This window comes from Chrysemys picta, chromosome 4 (assembly GCF_011386835.1).
Source record: "Chrysemys picta bellii isolate R12L10 chromosome 4, ASM1138683v2, whole genome shotgun sequence".
In the NCBI taxonomy this organism is placed as follows: domain Eukaryota; kingdom Metazoa; phylum Chordata; order Testudines; family Emydidae; genus Chrysemys; species Chrysemys picta.
Window position 1 is genome coordinate 17,891,725 of NC_088794.1, and position 18,967 is coordinate 17,910,691.

At 40.4% G+C, this 18,967-nt stretch overlaps 2 protein-coding genes across 8 annotated transcripts in view; both read right to left on the reverse strand.

The window, feature by feature from the left end:
• LOC103306413 (complement decay-accelerating factor-like) overlaps window positions 1-18,967 on the reverse strand; it is a 96,955-nt gene that overhangs the window by 77,381 nt on the left and 607 nt on the right. The window contains exons 2-12 of one of the 5 annotated variants that reach the window (XM_042848975.2): window positions 18,242-18,430; window positions 16,765-16,953; window positions 15,382-15,481; window positions 12,469-12,551; window positions 11,256-11,450; window positions 9,924-9,992; window positions 7,816-7,863; window positions 6,714-6,782; window positions 5,952-5,999; window positions 4,472-4,519; window positions 2,801-2,855 (exon numbers count right to left, since the gene is read on the reverse strand). In XM_042848975.2, coding sequence (XP_042704909.2) covers window positions 2,801-2,855; window positions 4,472-4,519; window positions 5,952-5,999; window positions 6,714-6,782; window positions 7,816-7,863; window positions 9,924-9,992; window positions 11,256-11,450; window positions 12,469-12,551; window positions 15,382-15,481; window positions 16,765-16,953; window positions 18,242-18,430 — 1,093 coding nt within the window. The remainder of the gene's footprint in view (window positions 1-2,800; window positions 2,856-4,471; window positions 4,520-5,951; window positions 6,000-6,713; window positions 6,783-7,815; window positions 7,864-9,923; window positions 9,993-11,255; window positions 11,451-12,468; window positions 12,552-15,381; window positions 15,482-16,764; window positions 16,954-18,241; window positions 18,431-18,967) is intronic. The other 4 variants (XM_042848973.2, XM_042848974.2, XM_065594582.1 and 1 more) reach the window with 4 other exon arrangements.
• The window catches only part of LOC103306410 (complement receptor type 1-like), a 138,276-nt gene that overhangs the window by 56,584 nt on the left and 62,725 nt on the right, over window positions 1-18,967 (reverse strand). The gene's annotated exons all lie outside the window — the stretch shown is intronic.

The following is an 18,967-nucleotide window of genomic DNA, read 5'->3' on the forward strand; positions in this document are numbered from 1 at the left end:
ATTTTAACTGATTTCATGTTAAAGCAGAGTTCGTAATATTTCCCTAACGATAGAAAAAGTAGGAGAAAACATGCATTATGGCTATAACAGAGGCTAGGGCTAATTAGTAAGCAGAGTTAGTAACTGCAAGGACAAACAATGAAAAACGTTATTTACATAAAAGAGCCAAACTATTCCTGGGTCCCCCATGTCTCCCTCCTCACTATAAAATAAAGCTGAGCTGAGGAATTCCTTTGGAAATTCCTCACTGTATCAGGAGTGGACATCTACATAGATTTATGTAAACTACATTTTTAAAGAGGGATATTAGTTTTAGTGACTAGTCATATTGAATATCAATCTTATTTAACAATGGCTAGTGCAAATACCATGTAAAGTACTTAAGTCCTTATGAAATCAACTTCTGAACCTCTTTGGGATATATACTAAAGAGAGCAAAGCTCTTCAGGGGATGAATTTGACTAGTTTACCCTATCTGTATAATCCATTTGATGAACTGCTAGTACATGTCCCCATACGGGATAAAATCTTATATATGCTTATAATCTTTATGGTTTTAGGAATTTATTTTTCACCCAAAGAACACAATATGATTTGCTTCTTCAATCTTAAAATGGACATATGGAAGTAATGAAATAGAGAGGAGATTTACATGTTAGACAGATACTGGTTTTCAATCAACTTCATTTAAAAGACTGAAAGAACACACAATGTTCGAATCTGTTGTGTTTGCAGAAAAACATTATATAGAAGAAATCTAGTATACTAGTGGTTAACCCAACAATGATGTCACATGTAATATTTCAGTTCACGTCAAGACAGAGAAGGTTAGAAGAAATAAGAACATGTAGATTATATTCTCAATTTGAATTTAATATTGTATAATTCTACCCTGTTCTCTCAAATAACATTGAATCAGAAGACTCCATCTACATATTTTTAGGTGGAGGAAGATATTTTTCTATTACAAAATATGCCTTGCAAGACCCAGTTTACATTTTGTTTCACCCACTGGTAGTTCATATTTTCTTAGAAATTTGAGCTTCAGGGATCTGGATTTCTAAAATAAGAACTGAACAGCAGGAAAGGAGAGAATGCTAATTGGATTAAATATGTTTGCAGAAATAAAAGACAGAAAAAATTAATAGTTTCTAAAAGGAGAGCTTTTATAAAACTAGAATTTATAAAGGAACTAAGATTAAATTTAGGCTATTGGGAAGATATTTTGATGGCAACATGAATTAAGCTGTGGTATTCTCTACCGGGGAAGTGGTGGAAGCCTTACTACTTGGAAATTTTAACAGTAGCAAGAGCAAGATATTATAAAACATTGTTTTTCTTTGTAAAACTTCCTCCAAAATACACCAAAAACATATTTGAAAAAACGTATGTCCCGCACTTTCAAGAAATTAAAATATTCACTGGGATTGTGTGGTGTGTGTGGGGAAACCTGCTAATGCTGAGGGGGAAAGCTTTGGACTTCACCTTGTTTGGTATCAAATCAAGTATTGCTGTTTTATTGATACTCAGAGGCAGCAACTAACAATGACACATTTTGGGGGACATCCCATAATATGAAAACAATTTCTCGTCTGTACATTTTTCTCTTTAGACCAGAGGGATAAGGTGTTGCTGAGGGGGAAGGAGTTGTACAACTCCACAACCTTGTTTTTGTAAAGTGTTTGTGGGCTGATTTTCCAGAAATTTGTGTTGCTGTTTTAAAAATAAGGATTTTTTTTAAGAGGTTTCTGTTTTCAGGAATTCTTTTATACAGCTGCTGAGTAGTGAGTAGTGAGAAACATGCATAACGTGTAGGGAACTTGTGAATTCACTGCTGCAGGAGGTTATTGAAGTAATAGTACAGATACATTTCAAGAAAAAGACAATTATAAGCTACACCATTTGTTACTTAGGAATTCTAAGAGAAGGGACAATGAGCTATCATATGTCAGCTGTAATATGACCACCTCAGGACTCAAATTTTCCTCCTGTTTCCCTCCCCCAATCTAGGTATACTTTTGCACAACTCAAGAGTGGTATTATAGTAGGTATTTTTTGCATGCTTTGGAAACATCAAGTATGGGGAAACTGCAGGTAGCTGGTTGCAGGAGAAGCTAGATAATAGTTGGATGCCTTGAAGCAGATCCTGCATTTCCGATAGGATGCAAAAAAATCTGCATGGTAACTAGTCTGTTCCCACAAGTCAATGTGAAGCATAGGCTAAACTTCCCTATTATATTGCAAAGTAGTGTTGTTATTTTGTTTAGCAAATGAATTAAGCTGTATGTGTATAAAGCAATTGACATAGTTCTATTCGAAACACTTACTATTCAACAGACTGATTTTTCACAATACATTACTGATTTCTGTATAAACGGAAAATGCTTATTCCAGGAAATGCAAATGCAATAGACAAACATAGTTATCTATTAACAAACATTCAGGATAAACACAAGCAGCCCTTTTAATACTAGTGTTCTTTAATACGGAATAGATTTTCCCGGGAGTATCCAACAAGCATTAGGTGAAATAAATGGACTGTTTTCTCCACTAACCCTCTTAAGTTGCTTTATAAAACTTCTCTCAAATTTATCACGAGCAAAAATGTAGAAGTAATTCTAGATGCCATCTTCATTTAAAGACTAAATGCCATCCCTTTAGTGCCTCATGTTATTGCAATTTTCAGAGTACCATACACGTTATTTTTTCTGACATCAGCTACATGCAAGAAAAGTCTCAGTCATCTAAACAAGCAGAGTAAATCTCAAAAAGGAAATACTTATATCCTTGGCTTGCTTACCTATTTTTGTTCAAAACCGTCAGTAGTGTCATTGCAGCAACTGCACCAAGAACTACTTTAAAAATACAAAAAAAGAGAGCAATTTTAGTAACAAAGTTAAATAAAACAACATTTTGCGAAAAGACAATTCTGAATCTCCACAGTTCTGGAACTTGCTCTTATCATCACTAACAGATTATCTGTATCATAGGACACAATTTTTTCCTTATGATGATAAATAAGCCCCTCTCATATACAGATCAAACATCACAAGAACTCTCTACCTTAATCCAGAAAGAGGCTCTGATGTTGGATCTCCTAATTTATCAAGTCTTTAACGCTTCTGTGTACAGCTTAAGGATTGTCTAGATTCCTAGCTCATCCAGAGTAATGCTCAGTATTCAATCTACTCCAAGATGTTCAAGCTTAAATTCAACTTCTTCCCTTCAGTCCCCTGCAAGGTGTTGAAGTTCTCCACCAAAGAGTCATAGAATGTATTATGTTCAATCTCTAGTATGGCTTGCTTGATTTCTTCCCCAACAGATATAATAAAGAAGCTACCAAATTCATCGGATTCTCTCTCAGTCTTGAACCTTAAAATGAAAACTTCTACCAATCTGTCTACTTTGGGGTCATACTGAGCTAATTAAAACCATATTTCAATTCTGCTATTGAGATTTGAGCACAGTTTCCCCAATCGGTACACACCGGGTCAGCTGCATCTTAGAGCCATGTGACAGGGATGTAGGTTACGGAATGATTTGGGTTGGCATATTCTCAGAGGGAGATCACAGTCTCCAATGATCAGGCAACTGCTAGAACCCTGCTTGAACAGCTCCAAATGGATAGTGGTTTTATGATCTTCTCCTTGACAACGATACTCTATGACCGAACACCTATTGACTTCCATGGGACTTAGGCATTTGCTGAAGTGCTTTGGTGAACAGGTTCATACATAGGGAACAGTCTACTCCCCAAGGTTAAGCTACATTGTCTGTGGGAATTCTGGGAGAGAAGGGGGAAATGTGTTCTGAATAGACGAGCATGATGACTGAACAATCAAGATCTGTTATGTGGAGAACACTGCAGGCTGACTAACTCTGGATCCCGAGAACTTCAGTAACAGCCTTCTAATTTCCTGTAAAATATGAGACTATCAAATCTAACCTACAAAGCGATTTCTTGGCTCTTTTTATAACTTCCCTTCCTAGCTTTTGCCCTTTCCATTTTTGGTAGGCACTAGACATGCATACACACTCCTAAGTGGTGAGGAAGTATTCTCACCCAAAACAGAACTACACAATTGAACCTTTTCTTGATCTCCCTGGGGGATAAAGAAATGAGATTCTTCATTCCCCTTTTCACCCATCAATACTGTGCAGATATATTTCAGATAAAATCACAGCAGACTGCCTAGCTCAGGCAAATATTGTGAAGAGAAAACAGCTAAGAGCAGGAATACAAGCTTCTCTCCAGAGAATGGCAGTGCTTTTACATGGCACCACAGCACGTTAGAAATGGCAGACAAGTTCAAGAACCCTAAATCCCAGGGTCTTTAGTACCAGTAATTAAGTAGGTGGAAAACATTATGAGATGGAGAAAGGGCAATATTAAAATAGCCTTGACTCCAGATCTTAAAACCGTCATAGCTTTAGTGCATTGAATGATTTTTTTCAGTTTTAAGTTACTTACCAATACCAATACTGGTGCCAATGCCTATGTCAATGCGTATGCCAAGCCCTAAAGAGAGAAACAAAAAATGTGAGCTAAAATATAAATTCATATCAATAATCTACAGGAACTCATCCACAATCCATGCATATGAAGCTACACTTCGTACCCTAGATTATACCAGCTATTAATGAACAATTAAGGTAGTCACATAAACACCACCATTCTAAAATGGATAATCATTAGCTGTTGGAAACCATGATCTCACCCCTAGAGAACTTCATAATGAAGCAAAGCAGCTTTTCAAAGGATTGTACACATTTGTAACTTGTAATACCAATAAGAAAACCATTGTGTAAATGGAGGACGCAATCTGGGTTTAAAGGTTTTCTATAATATGAACCACTGGATGTTAAGGGTTCTCTTGCACATGCTTCTAGGCTCTCATTTCCCAAGCCTGCACTGGCCAGTCGTACGTTTGCCAAAATGCTAAGAAAGGCCAGAATCATTATAATCAGCTTGTCTAGACCAGGTAGCACAATTTTTGCCCTAGTATATCATCATAGGTTAGTGTTATGTTATCTGGTATCACAGATATAAAGAGTGCTGTAATCTGTATTTCTAATTACCCAAATAGATTGTTTCAAGGGACAGACTTTTGCTGCTCTTACTAGAATAAGATCATTTATCATCTAACCACTGGCTGTGGAAGATACTGAATAGCTAATTAATTCCTTGTCACAGACTGCTTAGAACTACAATCATTGACATCAACGAGTTTTGCATTTAGAAATCAGACTCATGTTAAAGGAATGTTCAGACTAACATTTTAAGGGAAACACATGAAAGATTAAAATAGCACTCCTGACCTTCATTGTTACTGTGAAGTGGCTTTTCAATGGCTCCTGGAAATTTTGAACCCTATTTACCCTCAAAAAATACAACACTGACAAATGTATAGCCTTTAATGTTAATAATGTTAATCTGAAAAATGGAGTGTACATATTCATTTATGCCCATATTGTTCATTATTACTGTAGGTTTCATAGTGTTGGCAGAAATATGCAGTTTGGTCATTAAAGTTTGTTGTTGTTTTTGTGGTTGAAATAAAGCCCAATGAAAAACATTTTAAAACCAGGCAGGAAACTGGTTGTTGGGGGAAAAGGAGGTAGAAAAGCACAATCACTGCATAAAAAGAAATCCAGTTGAGTTAGAAACAAATTTGTAGCTGTGGTCCCCCTAAAGTACTGACTAGAAGCGAGGGCTTTTTAGTTCGCTTTTTGCAGAAATTCACTGTGATTCCAATCTCATGCACATAATTCAGCCACATGGATCAGCAACATTCAGGGGTTTCTTAGTGTGATAGACTTGAAAAACAATTGAAAGGATGTGGCCAGTTCCAGTTCTGAAGCTCCCTCCAGCCAGACTTCCCTGCTCACCACACGCATTGCGCTACCCAATCTAACAGCTCAAGTGTTTCTCTCTCCCCTCAGCACTTCACCTCCACCTTCAGGTACAGTAGAGTTGCCAGCTGTGTTCAGTGCAGAACCTGTACAGAAAAGAAAGTTTTATAAAATACTTGAGATGCTCTCCACACAACTGACTATTTTAAATAACAAAAATCCAGCAGAGATTCCAGGCACGTAAAGAAATCAACACCCACAAACAGACTGGAGTGAAATTTACCTTGCCAAGCGTAGGACAAAACATATTGAATTTTAAAGAATCAAATCCACAACTGCTCATATTCTCCCCCCAAGACATTTGAAGAAAAGCCCCCAAGCATGGGGGGGCCCCACTGTGCTAAACGCTCTAGAACCACACAACAAAAAGGAGGTCCCTGCCCCCATTGCTCCCATTACAGCTGCCATCAATCAGCCCAGACAATAATATTCCTTACCCATGGTATTGGCCACGTCACTCTCCTTTTAGAATCATAGAATATCAGAGGAATGGGCCAAGGTCAGAGCGCTGTGGGAATCTTTTGGAAAGTGGAAGGGGAAGAAGGACCCACCAAAAGAAATGGTGTAGGAACAATGAGAGAGGCAGGAAAACCAGGACAGCATGGAGTGTGCAAATGAACAACAAGCTCTCTGTCAAATTTTTAGGCAAGCACTAGGTGAGCATCATCATATTTGCAACTGTGAATAGCAGAATTATAGAAATTAAAATGACCCTCACACTGTACATTTCATTTTTATTCAAGTGGAAATTTGAACCCAAAAGTCTAGACTTTTAGCAAATCCAAGTTCTTCCAATTTACCTGAGGAAGTACCAGCTACTTCTGTTCCTTTGGGAGGGACAGTCGTGGGTTTGTCCTGGATAATTATGACTAAGGAAAAAGAAGAGGAAAAGGCAGTTATGAACATTACATCAGCCTCCCATCACCAGCTGGCCATTCAGAGTCAGGAACTTGCCAAACTAATGTTTCCTTTACAAAAGCTCTCTCTCTCTCTCTCTCTCTCTCTTTTAAGAGCTGTAACAGTTCCGTGGTTTGCAGCAGGGATGTGAAAGGCTCAGTATGGTGCCTCTGCTGCCACCATGAGTGGCAATCTGCCAAAATCTGTCACTTCCCTTCCGTTTTACTCATCAAAACTTCCTAGAGTGACTTCTAAAACCCCTGAACTTGCTGTTCTCACTGAGCATTCTCTGCAAGGTGTTGCCATGTGCAACTCAGAATTATGTGTCTCCGTCCCTCACATCAAAATATCCTTTGGCCTAGGAGAAGGTGCATCGTGTTGGGAATCAGGAGATGATGAGTTCAACTCTCATTATTTCTACTGACTGGTGTTAACGATTCTGTGCCCTTCAAAACCCAAGCTATCACTGAGCCACCCATCCTTTCTGAATGAAAGTTACACAAGCTAAGAAAAGAATCTAGATCTCTAATATGGCACACCCAAGTCTCATCCACTTAGCCTAACCGAAAGAATTTGCCAAATCTATATATTTGGCTACGCGGTGTGTACAATGAGGCTATTCGTGCATATATAATCCATTGTCTTACTGTGTTGTGCATCCTCCTCTAGTGGTTGATCTATATAACAATTTACTGTTGCTGCCACCTATTATAATAGTTCTTTAACTTGATAGAGCTCTATGCTGCAGTACCTTAGATTAAACAATCCCTTAGCCCGAGCCCCTGGCAGAAATTCAATGTGATTCCAATCTCATGCACATAATTCAGCCACATGGATCAGCAACATTCAGGGGTTCCTTAGTGTAATAGATTTGAAAAACAATTGAAAGTATGTCGCCAGCTCCAGTTCTGAAGCTCTCTACAGCCAGGCTTCCCTGCTCACCACACGCATTGCGCTACCCAGTCTAACAGCTCAAGTGTTTTCTCTCTCCCCTCACTACCTCACCTCCACCTTCAGGCTCAGTAGAGATGCCAGCTGTGTTCAACGCAGAACCTGTACAGAAAAGAGTTTTATTAAATACTTGAGGTGCTCTCCACACAACTATTTTAAATACCAAAAAGCCGGCAGAGATTCCAGGCATGTAAAGACATCAACTCCCACAAACAGACTGGAGTCAGATTTACATTGCCAAAACATACTGATTTGAAAGAATCAAATCCACAACTGCTCATATTCTCCCCCCAAGACATTTGAAGAAAAGCCCCCAAGCATGCCAGGGAAAGCACTGTCAGGCTGAATAACTGCTGGAGTCAACCCCCTCCCAATGTAATATCCACTTCATTGTATCTAATTTTTGCTCTGTGGGGTATACGGTCAAGTCTGCACAAAGCAGAAGATGCACACACATTATGTGCATTACCCCCATTGTCATTCCAAGAGCTAATTCTCTCAGCTGTAAATTATCTACTCCTGAATTCTCATCCTTGGGATAACCATATGGATTTGGAGACTAACTGTCTTTGTCCCAGGAAAATCTACACCCAAGAAAGAGAGATTGTGCCACTGAAATGATCAGTGCTTGGACGCCATAGAGCGATGGAAGTTTTTCACACACCGCCCTCTACTGCAGCCAATAGTGTTGTTATTAGTTGTGTTGCAATAGCGCGTGAGGGCGCAAGTCATGACTCAGGGCCCCACTGTGCTAAGCGCTGTAGAACCACACAACAAAAAGGAGATCCCTGCCCCCATTGCTCTCATTAGAGCTGCCATCAATCTGCCCAGACAATAATATTCCTTACCCACCATATTGGCCACGTCACTCTCCTTTTGAGGGGAATTGGCCAAGGTCAGAGCGCTGTGGGAATCCTTTGGAAAGTGGAAAGGGGAGCAGAACCCACTAAAAGAAATGGTGCAGGAACAATGAGGTAGGAAATCCAGGAGAGCACCAAGTCACCAATGCCAAGGGAGGACACTGCTTTATGAATGGCATAACTGAGAGAAAGAGGACAGATTAGAAGCCCTAAAATTCAGCCATAAAGATGTCCTGGAAGACTAAAAGCATCAAAGAGCTTGAAATCCCAACTGCCGTTTGCCCCTGGCAGTAAAACATGGGTCACACAGCTTTGCTTTAAACTTCCCAGATGCAAACCTCCCACTATTTAAGAAGTCCCCCCCACACACACACACACACACACAAATCATTTTTAGCTGTTTGTTCTGTTGGTTTACATCTGCTTCTGTACTTATGGGTATGACCTCTTGCCAGACATGTAAGTATACTAAAAACAAAGAGATGCCATAGAATTAATCCAAATAACCCAAAGCCAAGCAGCACCTCTTTTCTATTCTCTCTGCCACTGAACTAAAACCACAGAACAAAAACTCCATTCTTGAGTCACACGGAACCTAACTAAAACAAGCACGCTAAACGAAATGTTTATACTTTGTTGGGGGTAAAAATCGTGAAATCTGCACTAATAGGCAACAGTGTCCAATAGTGGTTACTTTAAATATCCTTAGTCTGTTTCCAGGGCAATTTCTTTCAGCCTTTAAAGAATCATCTCTACCAAGTGACCAATTTTTGCATGGACACTTATGACTCATTTCACTTAGGTTGCCAGCATCCAAACCTGCCAATAGCTAGTGACAGAACATGGTTTTGGTTATGGTTAAACTGTACATTCACTGGGTTAAAGTGAATTTCTTCTTTAGACTGTTCTTTCCTCTCTTATTAGTGCAGGTTGAGAGCTTTTATGATTCTGGACCCATTTATTTGGGGGCAGGAATGCATCACTACCTACATTGTCAGCTGCTAAACTCTTCTTCTGACGTGCCTATCTGAGTAAACATACAAATGCTCACAAACCAAGGAAGGTAGTACGCTATCTGGGAAAAAAGACGTAATCAGTGCTGGGGTTAATGTGCAAATGAACAACAAGCTCTCTGTGAAGTTTTTAGGCAAGTACTAAGTGAGCATCATCATCTTTGCACCTGTGAATAGCTAAATTATAGAAATTAAAATGACCCTCACACTGTACATTTCATTTTTATTCAAGTGGAAATTTGAACCCAAAATTCTAGACTTTTAGCAAATCCAAGTTCTTCCAATTTACCTGAGGAAGTACCAGCTACTTCTGCTCCTTCGGGAGGGACAGTTGTGGGTTTGTCCTGGGTAGTTATGACTAAGGCAAAAAGAAGAGGAAAAAGCAGTTATGAACATTACACCAGTCTCCCATCACCAGCTGGCCACTCAGAGCCAGGAGTTTGCCAAACTAATGTTCAGGAATCTGCATCTTTAGAGACAAGACAGACTTATCCCACTTACACCTTGTCACAGGGAGAGCCCCTGTACTATCAGTTGGGCTACCCTGCAGACTGCTGCTGGGATCCCATTCCTATATTCTAGGGGAAGCCCAAAGCAACCCCTACCTTGAGCTGCCTACCACTTTCCTTTACAAAAGTTCTCTTTTTCTTTTTTTTTTTCAAGAGCTCTAACACTTCCATGGTTTGCAGCAGGGATGTGAAAGGATCAGGGCGTCACCTTTTGCTGTCACCATGAGTTAGATGTTAACAGTTTGTGTCATTTCCCTTCAGTTTTACTCATCAGAACTTGCTAGAGTGACTTCTAAAGTCCCCTGAACATGCTGTTTTCACTGAGCATTCTCTGCAAGTTCTTGCCGTGGGCAACTCAGCACTATGCCTCATTCTCTCTTGCATCAAAATACCCTTTGGCCTAGGAGAAGGTGCACCATGTTGGGAACCAGGAGACGAGGAATTCAACTCATTTTTTTCCACTGACTGATGTTAACAATCCTGTGCCCTTCAAACCCCAAGTTATCACTGAACAAGGCATCCTCTCTGAATGAAAGTTACACAAGACAGGAAGAGAACCCAGATCTCGTAAAATAAGGCTACTCATTCATACAAAACTCATTGTTTGAGTGTGTTGTGCATCCTCCTCTAGTGGTTGGTCCTCAGATAACAGTTTACTCCTGCTGCCACCTATTAAAATTTGTTCATTAGCTTATGTGATATGCTGCAGTGCTGTAGGTTCAAGAGTCAAACCCTGATGACACATGGAGTCAGAGGATGGTGTATTATATTTACATATAGATTTATTTTTTTATAGAAAGCTCAGAAGTTACGTAAAACCCACAGTAGAAAAGGGTTATTCAAGTTGTGAAGTGAGCACTCAGAAGTTAGAAAATGATTAAATTAAGGTTACCTATGCAATCTTAACTCTTCCTCCTTGGGTGTATGTGAATTGTCAGCATTCTTTAAGGATTAAAGTTTCTAACAGCAACTACGTTTCCCACAAGTTATATATTTAAATGATTAATGCCTAACTGAATTTCCTCATGTTTATGGGTTTGCCTAGCAATCAAAATATTGTTTTATCTGGTGGGAGAAAGTAGAATAAGAGGAAGATAAAACCAGACAGTCACCTTTGCATTCAGGGGCAGACCCGTTCCAGACTCCATTGATGTTATCTCTAGTTGTACAGTAAATGGAGGCCTCTCCAGTAAGTGAAAAATTATGGTCACATTTGTAAGTTATCGATGAGTTATAGTCAAGGCTTTCCAGGTGACTGCCATTGTACATCCCATTGGTAATATTAGGAGGAGGAGAACAAGTAATCACTGAAAGAAAAGGGAATGGCATCATGAATATTAATGCACATTTCAGTTAGAGGTGAATTGAAAATATTGAGTAAACCTTTCTCCATGATCTCCCCTAAAAGGGAAAAAACATTTAGCTATTTGAAAATATAATTAGCACTGTATTGTAACATAATGCAAGGCATTATCTCCCTCAGAGTCTGAGGGCTTTCTGCTTTCAAGCTTTTCTCCAAGCCAACTCCTTTCTTCTAGCAGATTTTGACCCTATGAAACAAACCTCAAGAGACAACCTTATCAGAACATACACCCCCCTCTAATAACAGACAGAAGGAGCTGGGGCTCCTTGACTGACATCCTTGAAGGACAATGTTGCGCTCCTACAAGTGCCAGAAGCAGAAAGCTTAAATTAGGACATTTCTTCTAGCTGCATCTGGTTCTAGACCAGATGGCAATAGTCAGGTTGACAGACCCAGCTCAGGTAGTGTCCAAAAGGACAAAAACAGTTAAAGCAAATAAATTGGGAAGAGGTTTTAATATTGGGTTTCATCCCCAAATAGCCTCAGATTTTGAATGTGGAGTTCAGGTTTTTTGGACAGGAAAAGAGGAGAACAGAACAAGGAGGAATTACACTAAATAAAAAAAAGTAGGATGATAGACTTTAAAGGAGGAAGAAATTACTTAATGAAGAGTGAGAAACTAACCAAACCTCACCATCTCAGTATTCTGCATATAGTAATGATTAGGTGACATTAGACCAGCTAAATTCTGTACAGGAGATGGTGCCAGAAGAACTATTTGAAGGGAAGGAGGGGACCCATGGGGTTGTGTTTGTTTTTAGTGTTAATTCTACAAAAGGCATCAGCACCATGATGGATCCTCAGACATTTTCAGCCTCTCTCTCCACTCCCAACAATATCTACAAGATTCTCTCATAATCCAAATTAAATAAGATTAAAGACAGATGAAAGCTCTCTAATGGGGTATTTCTGCATTATCATCCAGTCATGAGCTCTTCTTAAAACCATGGTGATTGTCTTACCTTGGCAAGTTGGAAGTTTACTCCATTCAACTTGATCTCCGTTAAGGAAACACTGGATGAAAGGTCGCCCGCTTACTCGGTATCTAAAGAAAAGAAAGAAAAAAAAAAGTTTCTTAGTTCTCTAAGTGCTCCTGTAATAGTCCATGAATTTGGGAAACGGGTTCTTTCTGCCAGTAAAAGAAGGCATTAACTACTGAGTAAGGTGATTCCTGCTCTAGAAGAACCAGCATGATCACTGTAACCAGACAATGCTGAGTAGCAATCCCAAGTAATTAAAGCCAATTTAGAACAAGCAAATCGGTGCATATAAGATTGCAAAGACCAAGTTTACAGGAGAAATTTTTCACCTTAAAGTCTATACTAACCAGATGCTTGGAATTTCTGGGCGATATCTTTGTTAAATCTTTAACAAGTGAAACAAATAGGTCTCTCTCCTCTCGGTATCATTTTAGCGCCTCTTATTTCTTGCATCTCCAGCAGGTGGAAGAAGTCCTTAAACCAGTTCCTGAATTTGAAGCATGTCAAGTGAACTAGCAGTTTTTAGACTGTTCATCTTCTCAAAAAGTTTTCACATGGGTCAAAGGGGTTTGGACTTGTGAGTAGGAGAATGTCTCTCCTCTTAGTTCCAATCTGTAGAACAGTGTTCAAGAGGTGTGCCATTAGCATGCTATACCTTCACCATATAAATGGAGGTGGGACTCCTTGGCTCAGACTGCTAAATTCCACCACTCCTCCTCCTATTTTACATCTGGTATTCTACCACAGTCAACAGCGCTCCATTGCCAACACCATTTAGCTAGACGTCTAGCTGATTCCTAGCCAGGAAGTATTGAATACTGGCAATTAAGTCATTTGGTTTTCACTACGTTTTACTTTTTAACACTGTAGGCTAAAGGTCGTGGCCTTCTATGCTAGAGTTTTAGAAAGGAGATTTAGAGGGCCAGGTGAGGGTTTACCTATTAAAGATGTACATCAGAAGTGGGATGTAGCCCATGAAAGCTTATGCTCAAATAAATGTGTTAGTTTCTAAGGTGCCACAAGTACTCCTGTTCTTTTTGCAGATACAGACTAACACGGCTGCTACTCTGAAACCTATTAAAGATGGTTTCTTCTGGTTCTTTCACCAGTCTGGTGTGAAGGCAGGGACCAGAAAGGATGGACACGAACATCATTTATGGCCGAGTGGCCACTGGTTTTCTTCTAACTTAAAATGTAACAACCAAAGACAAACTTTCCTGACAGCAATGACTGGGCGAGGAGACAGCTGGCCAAGGGCTGTCCCCCTGCTGTCACTCTTACACAACCTGAAAATTTTAAAAGGTCCAAAGCCTAATCAGCCCATCTAAACCCAAAGCCTTCACTGGCAGACACAATTCCACAGTGCACAGTCCCTGTATGCTACTGCATGGGGAAATGATGAACATAACAATAGCTTGGATGTTCTTGTGGGTGAAATTCAGATGAAGTATTGCCTAAAGGCTAAAGAACTGGACTGGGACTCAGGAGATTTGGATTCCATTCTTGGTTCTGCCTCTGGCCTGTGCATGACCTTGGCCAAGTTATTTCCCCTCTGTGCTTCAATAGCTCCAGCTGTAAAACAAGTATAATGATAATGACCTTCTTTGATAGCTGATAAAAGCACTATTACACGGCTAATTGTCATGATTATATCAGCAGGAAAGAAGGTCGATGGCTAACCTACGGGGAAGGGCATTCTGTATCTCTCAATCTGTGGGGTTTGAAGAGAACTCTGATCCCATCACAGAGAATCTAACAAAACCATATCAATTTTTACCATGATACTCATGCGTGTATCATGTATTTCGTGCCAGTAAAAGACCATCTGTTCAACTGTTTCAAGTCCAGAAAGTTCTTCCACAATCTAATGATGCTACAACTCACCATATACCACAATAGCTTCTTAAAATAACTACTTGAACAAACTGAAGTAAAACTCATGATACTCTATGTCACGATGCCAGGTTTCCCACACCCTGGGCTTGGATAACTGCTACTACCGCCAAACTTTGCACATGGAAGTTTTATACTGTGTCACCTCTCACTTTGCTCCCATATTCCAAGGACCCGGTTCCCAGGAGCTGATAAATATAGTAGATGCTCTTTGAAGGCCACGGAAGGAATAACCAATCACCAGTCCAGACTTGTTTAACAAACTCTTGCTTTATTAATTACAAGTAAACCCATGAACTCATTTACTGTTCAACTAGAGGTGCCCTCTCAAGCACAAGGAATGTTTTTTTTTTTTAATAGATGACAACTCAGACTTTCTTCTCTCAAGCTACTGGGTCCCTTGTCTTTCAAAGTCTCAACTACTCGTTCTCAATAGCCTGGACTCCTATAGTCCCCCAAGAATTAGTCTCTGGCATCTTGAGAATCCTCTCCTACCACCTCCTGCAAAGTGCCAGAAAAACCCACTTCTAGCCAGCACATCTCAATTCTCCCTTCCAAAGGTCCTCACCCAATTGCTGGAAATTGAACCAATATTCCATGATGGCTCCTAGCAACCAAATGGGCCTTGACAGAGTTATCAGCTGTTAAATCACTGTCATGTTCAACCCCATCTTACTTCCCACAACCTCATACATAAAACAACATTAACTGAGCAAGTTACCCAATGTTTTCCACACCATAGCTCTTCCTTCTTCCTCCCAACTTAATCTTTCAAGAGGGGGCAGGAGGGAGGGATCATGAACCATACTTGGCTAACTTAGTTTGAAGGTTCTACTTTTTAAACAGGTACCCCAGGCCAGGCCTGCACAACTGTAGCACTGGTTCAGAATAAGTTTTGAAAGTTAGACCATACTTTCTAGTCTTAATTTTCCAGTCCTCACCAGAAGTTCTACACCAAGATAAGGTCTGTGAATTAATCAGCATCAGTTGTCCAACACTCACCCATCATCACAAAGTATGTTTACTTTTGCACCAAACCGGTTATTTGTTGCATCAACAGGTCTGCCATGTTCTGGGTTTTTTGGAACACCACAAGATTTTCCTAGTAAAGAACATGATTGATATTAGCATATTATGATGTTGGAAAAACCCCTAACATATTTAGAAGAGAATAGGGGAATGTCAGACCAATGATCTGGCTACTTCAGTATCGTTTCTTTTTTTATCCTATTTCATTTAACGGTGGATATTCTATTCACATTAAATGTCTAATCATATCACCTTCTCAACTTCAGTGGCAGAGATTCCCACTGCCTCTGACAACAAATTACTTGTGATGCTCTCCTCCAGCAAAAGAAACTAATTACCATAAAGATCGCACTATCAGAAATTCAGCATCTCCACATACAGATCAACACAGACATGACATGTTCAGGCAGCCACAAAGAAAGATGCAAGGAACACTTCCGATTATACCGGTAAACATCTCAGCCCTGATGCACAAAAAGTATTTTGCACAGAAAATCATATGGCCTATTATGCACATAAAGTATTTTCTTTATCAGGCAGGCCAGAGTATTTGTGTTGAAGGCTACATAAGAAATTCCCACAGTATTATATTCCGTTTGACAAACAATAAGGTATAATCCAATACTCAAACACGAGGAGACAGAGCTAAGGTTGATTATTCAGTTGGCTAGATCCTCTAACCCTGTATTAATAATGTAGGTTTTTGTACTGAATTTAACAGATGCAGTCTTGATATAGGCAGGTTTGAAAAAATTTACAGTGCTCTTCACAATGAAACGCAGGTTTTTTCTTTATGTTACTATGTATTTTGGTATCTGATCAGCATTGCCCTACATAATGTTATTGAATACTGGATTTAGTTTTAATACTATGATTCAGTTTGGTTGCATTGTATACTGCATTAATTGTTTCTGAGGGTAGAATTTTTCAATATGTGAAATCTAACAAAAACAGATAGTATGACTTAGTCTATCACACGTAGGTTTCCAGGATACAATGCTTTCCATTTTAAAATGGACACTTACCCATCCTGGTATTAACTTTACTGCATTATCTGTGATATTCTACTCCCATTACGGAACAGGGAATGGAAAAGGCCACAAACACAATGAGAAGTTTAACTACGGGAAGTACTAACTGTCTAGTGCTCAGTGGCACCCATTTAACTTTTCTACTTCCATTTAAAGTTCAATTTAAATTTACAATCAATTGACAAAAACAAAAACATATTTCAAACTACAAGTCACAGAAGCCAGAGCTGAAATGCGAACCAGCTGCTTAACATAAGACAAGTCCTAACTGCCCAAAGATGGCTAGCAGAGCAATGGAGACAGAAAAGTAATAAAAGATACTCACCTAGACAAAACTCAGGGGCTTCCACCCATGTTAAATTTTCAAGGCAAGTAGTAACAGGACTCAGTTCAGTTCTCTCATAACCTGGGCGACAGACATAACTCACAGTGGTCCCAGCAGGATAGTAATTCTTCCTCAAATCCTCATCACTTAACACAGCAGACTTTAACCTTGGTGGAGCAGGACAGCTGCCTAGCAATAAAACAAACAAAACAAAAAAACAAGGACTGAACTATTTAGCTCTAAAAGCAGGTAAAAATAAAATCTGTACTTTTAGCTTTCTGTTTATATGTAAAGCACACACAACACTCAGTGCACATGACACTAACATAAATGAAGGGTGCCAAACAGGTAACACGTACCCAGCCAAAAAGTTTATGAGCTGGTGGCGTCAGCTGTACAGTTACAGAATGGCGTATGATCATTGTACTTGAGACACATCATACAATGTGTCTGTGTGGAGAGGGGAATTTAATTTATTTAAGGAAGAGAGGCAAGCACCTTGGGCAGTTATTTGGGGCTGTTCCAAGCACAGCAGATGGCACAAAATAAGGAAGAAGAAGAAAAAGGAAACAGTCGAGAAAGAAGGTATGGGTGGAAGGCAGCATGAAGAAAGACAAGGAGAGATTTCCCTTCTCCCCTTGATCTCCAACCTAACTGATTATTCCGTTTACAACCGCTGCACAGTCTTCTTTTCCCAGCTCTAACCCTTAGACCTCCGCCAGTCTGAATCCATGCTCTCCAGTCTACTGAAGCATCTCTCACTGAAGTGTCCTGCATCTTCCTTCTGTCTCAGTTCTAGAACTTCTATTCCATTCTCATCCTCCTGTTGACAACATTGTCCACCCCTATTATTGGCTGTCGTCATGATCATCTATTTTTTTTTTCATTCCATCCTCTCACGGTTTTCCTATTATTTCTTCAGTCTCATACCCTGAGGTCCAATTTGGTGGATCCTCCCAATACCACTTCAGCAAAACTTTGATTGGGTGTACAATGAAAAGAGGGTGGGCTGAGGAGAGATCCTCTCTCTCTCTCTGTGATCATTTATACCGATGATTCAAATCTCCCTTTTGGATGCCCTGTCAGCAGCTTCAACGATTCATGGAAAAAAAAAAAAAAAGAGCCCTTGTTCCCTCCCAAACCTTTCTCCTCTCTCCACTTGTAGTCACCACTGATTAAAAAACTCACCATCCTATCAGCTGCAATGTGGTCATCACTTTTGACTCAGATCTTTTTACGAACTCTCACACCCTGGTTGTATCCAAATCTTGTCCCCTCCCATTTGTAACTTCCCCAAGATCCCAGCTTTTCTTTGTCCAGACCACCCACAGCTCCCAGCCAGGCCCTAGCTTGGATCCTCCTCTTTGGACTTGGCACTGAATTTATTAAAGCAGTTTTGAAAAGACCTATTCAATGGGACACGACTTGACATTTCATAAGCAAAAGGTAGCCTAAGCAAAGAAAAGAAAATACTTACGACCACAAAACTCTTCGATGTTTGACCACTGTGAGTTTGAAAGGCAAACGACAGTGTCCGACTTTCCTGGGATTTTAACAAAACCCTCAAGGCACTTGTATGTCACTTGTGTGTTGATGGAGAAGCCCTCTGTGCGATTAGTATCAGAGGGGAGGGCATGACTCAGCCTTGGCAGGGCCCCACACTGACCTGTAAGAAAAACAAATTCATTTTAATAGGAGATATTTATTTTAAATAATTTCACAACACTGCCTCCAGCTGTGCCTTAAACCCTCCAGGGACCTGCCACAGGCCTGATGAGCCCCAGCTGGGGGTGAGGGGGCGGGTGTTCCCCAGTACCCTGTGGGAACAGGCTGGCTGGCTTCCCACAGCCAGGGGTTTAAACTAGGAAGGGGTGCAGGACCCCTCAAGAGAAATCTGGGGCCCAGCCCATTGTGTCTGCTGGGCCCCACCCCATTCATGTCAGTTACTAAGGTTTTGGCCCTGATCCAGACAAGTGTCCCCCTTTCCCCCTTGACAGCCCGGGGATCCCCACAAGGCCCCAGCAACAGCTAGAGACAACCTAAGGGCCAAAGCCAGCCTCTGGGGAGCAGCTCCCTGCGTGGTCCGGCAGAGTCCCAGTGAGGGCATCCCCTGGGGGGCTCAGGCTGGGATCGTCCACAGCCCCCAGAATGCAGGGAGCCCTGCCCGGCACGCTGGGGTCTCTCGGCCCCTCAGGGGTCCCAG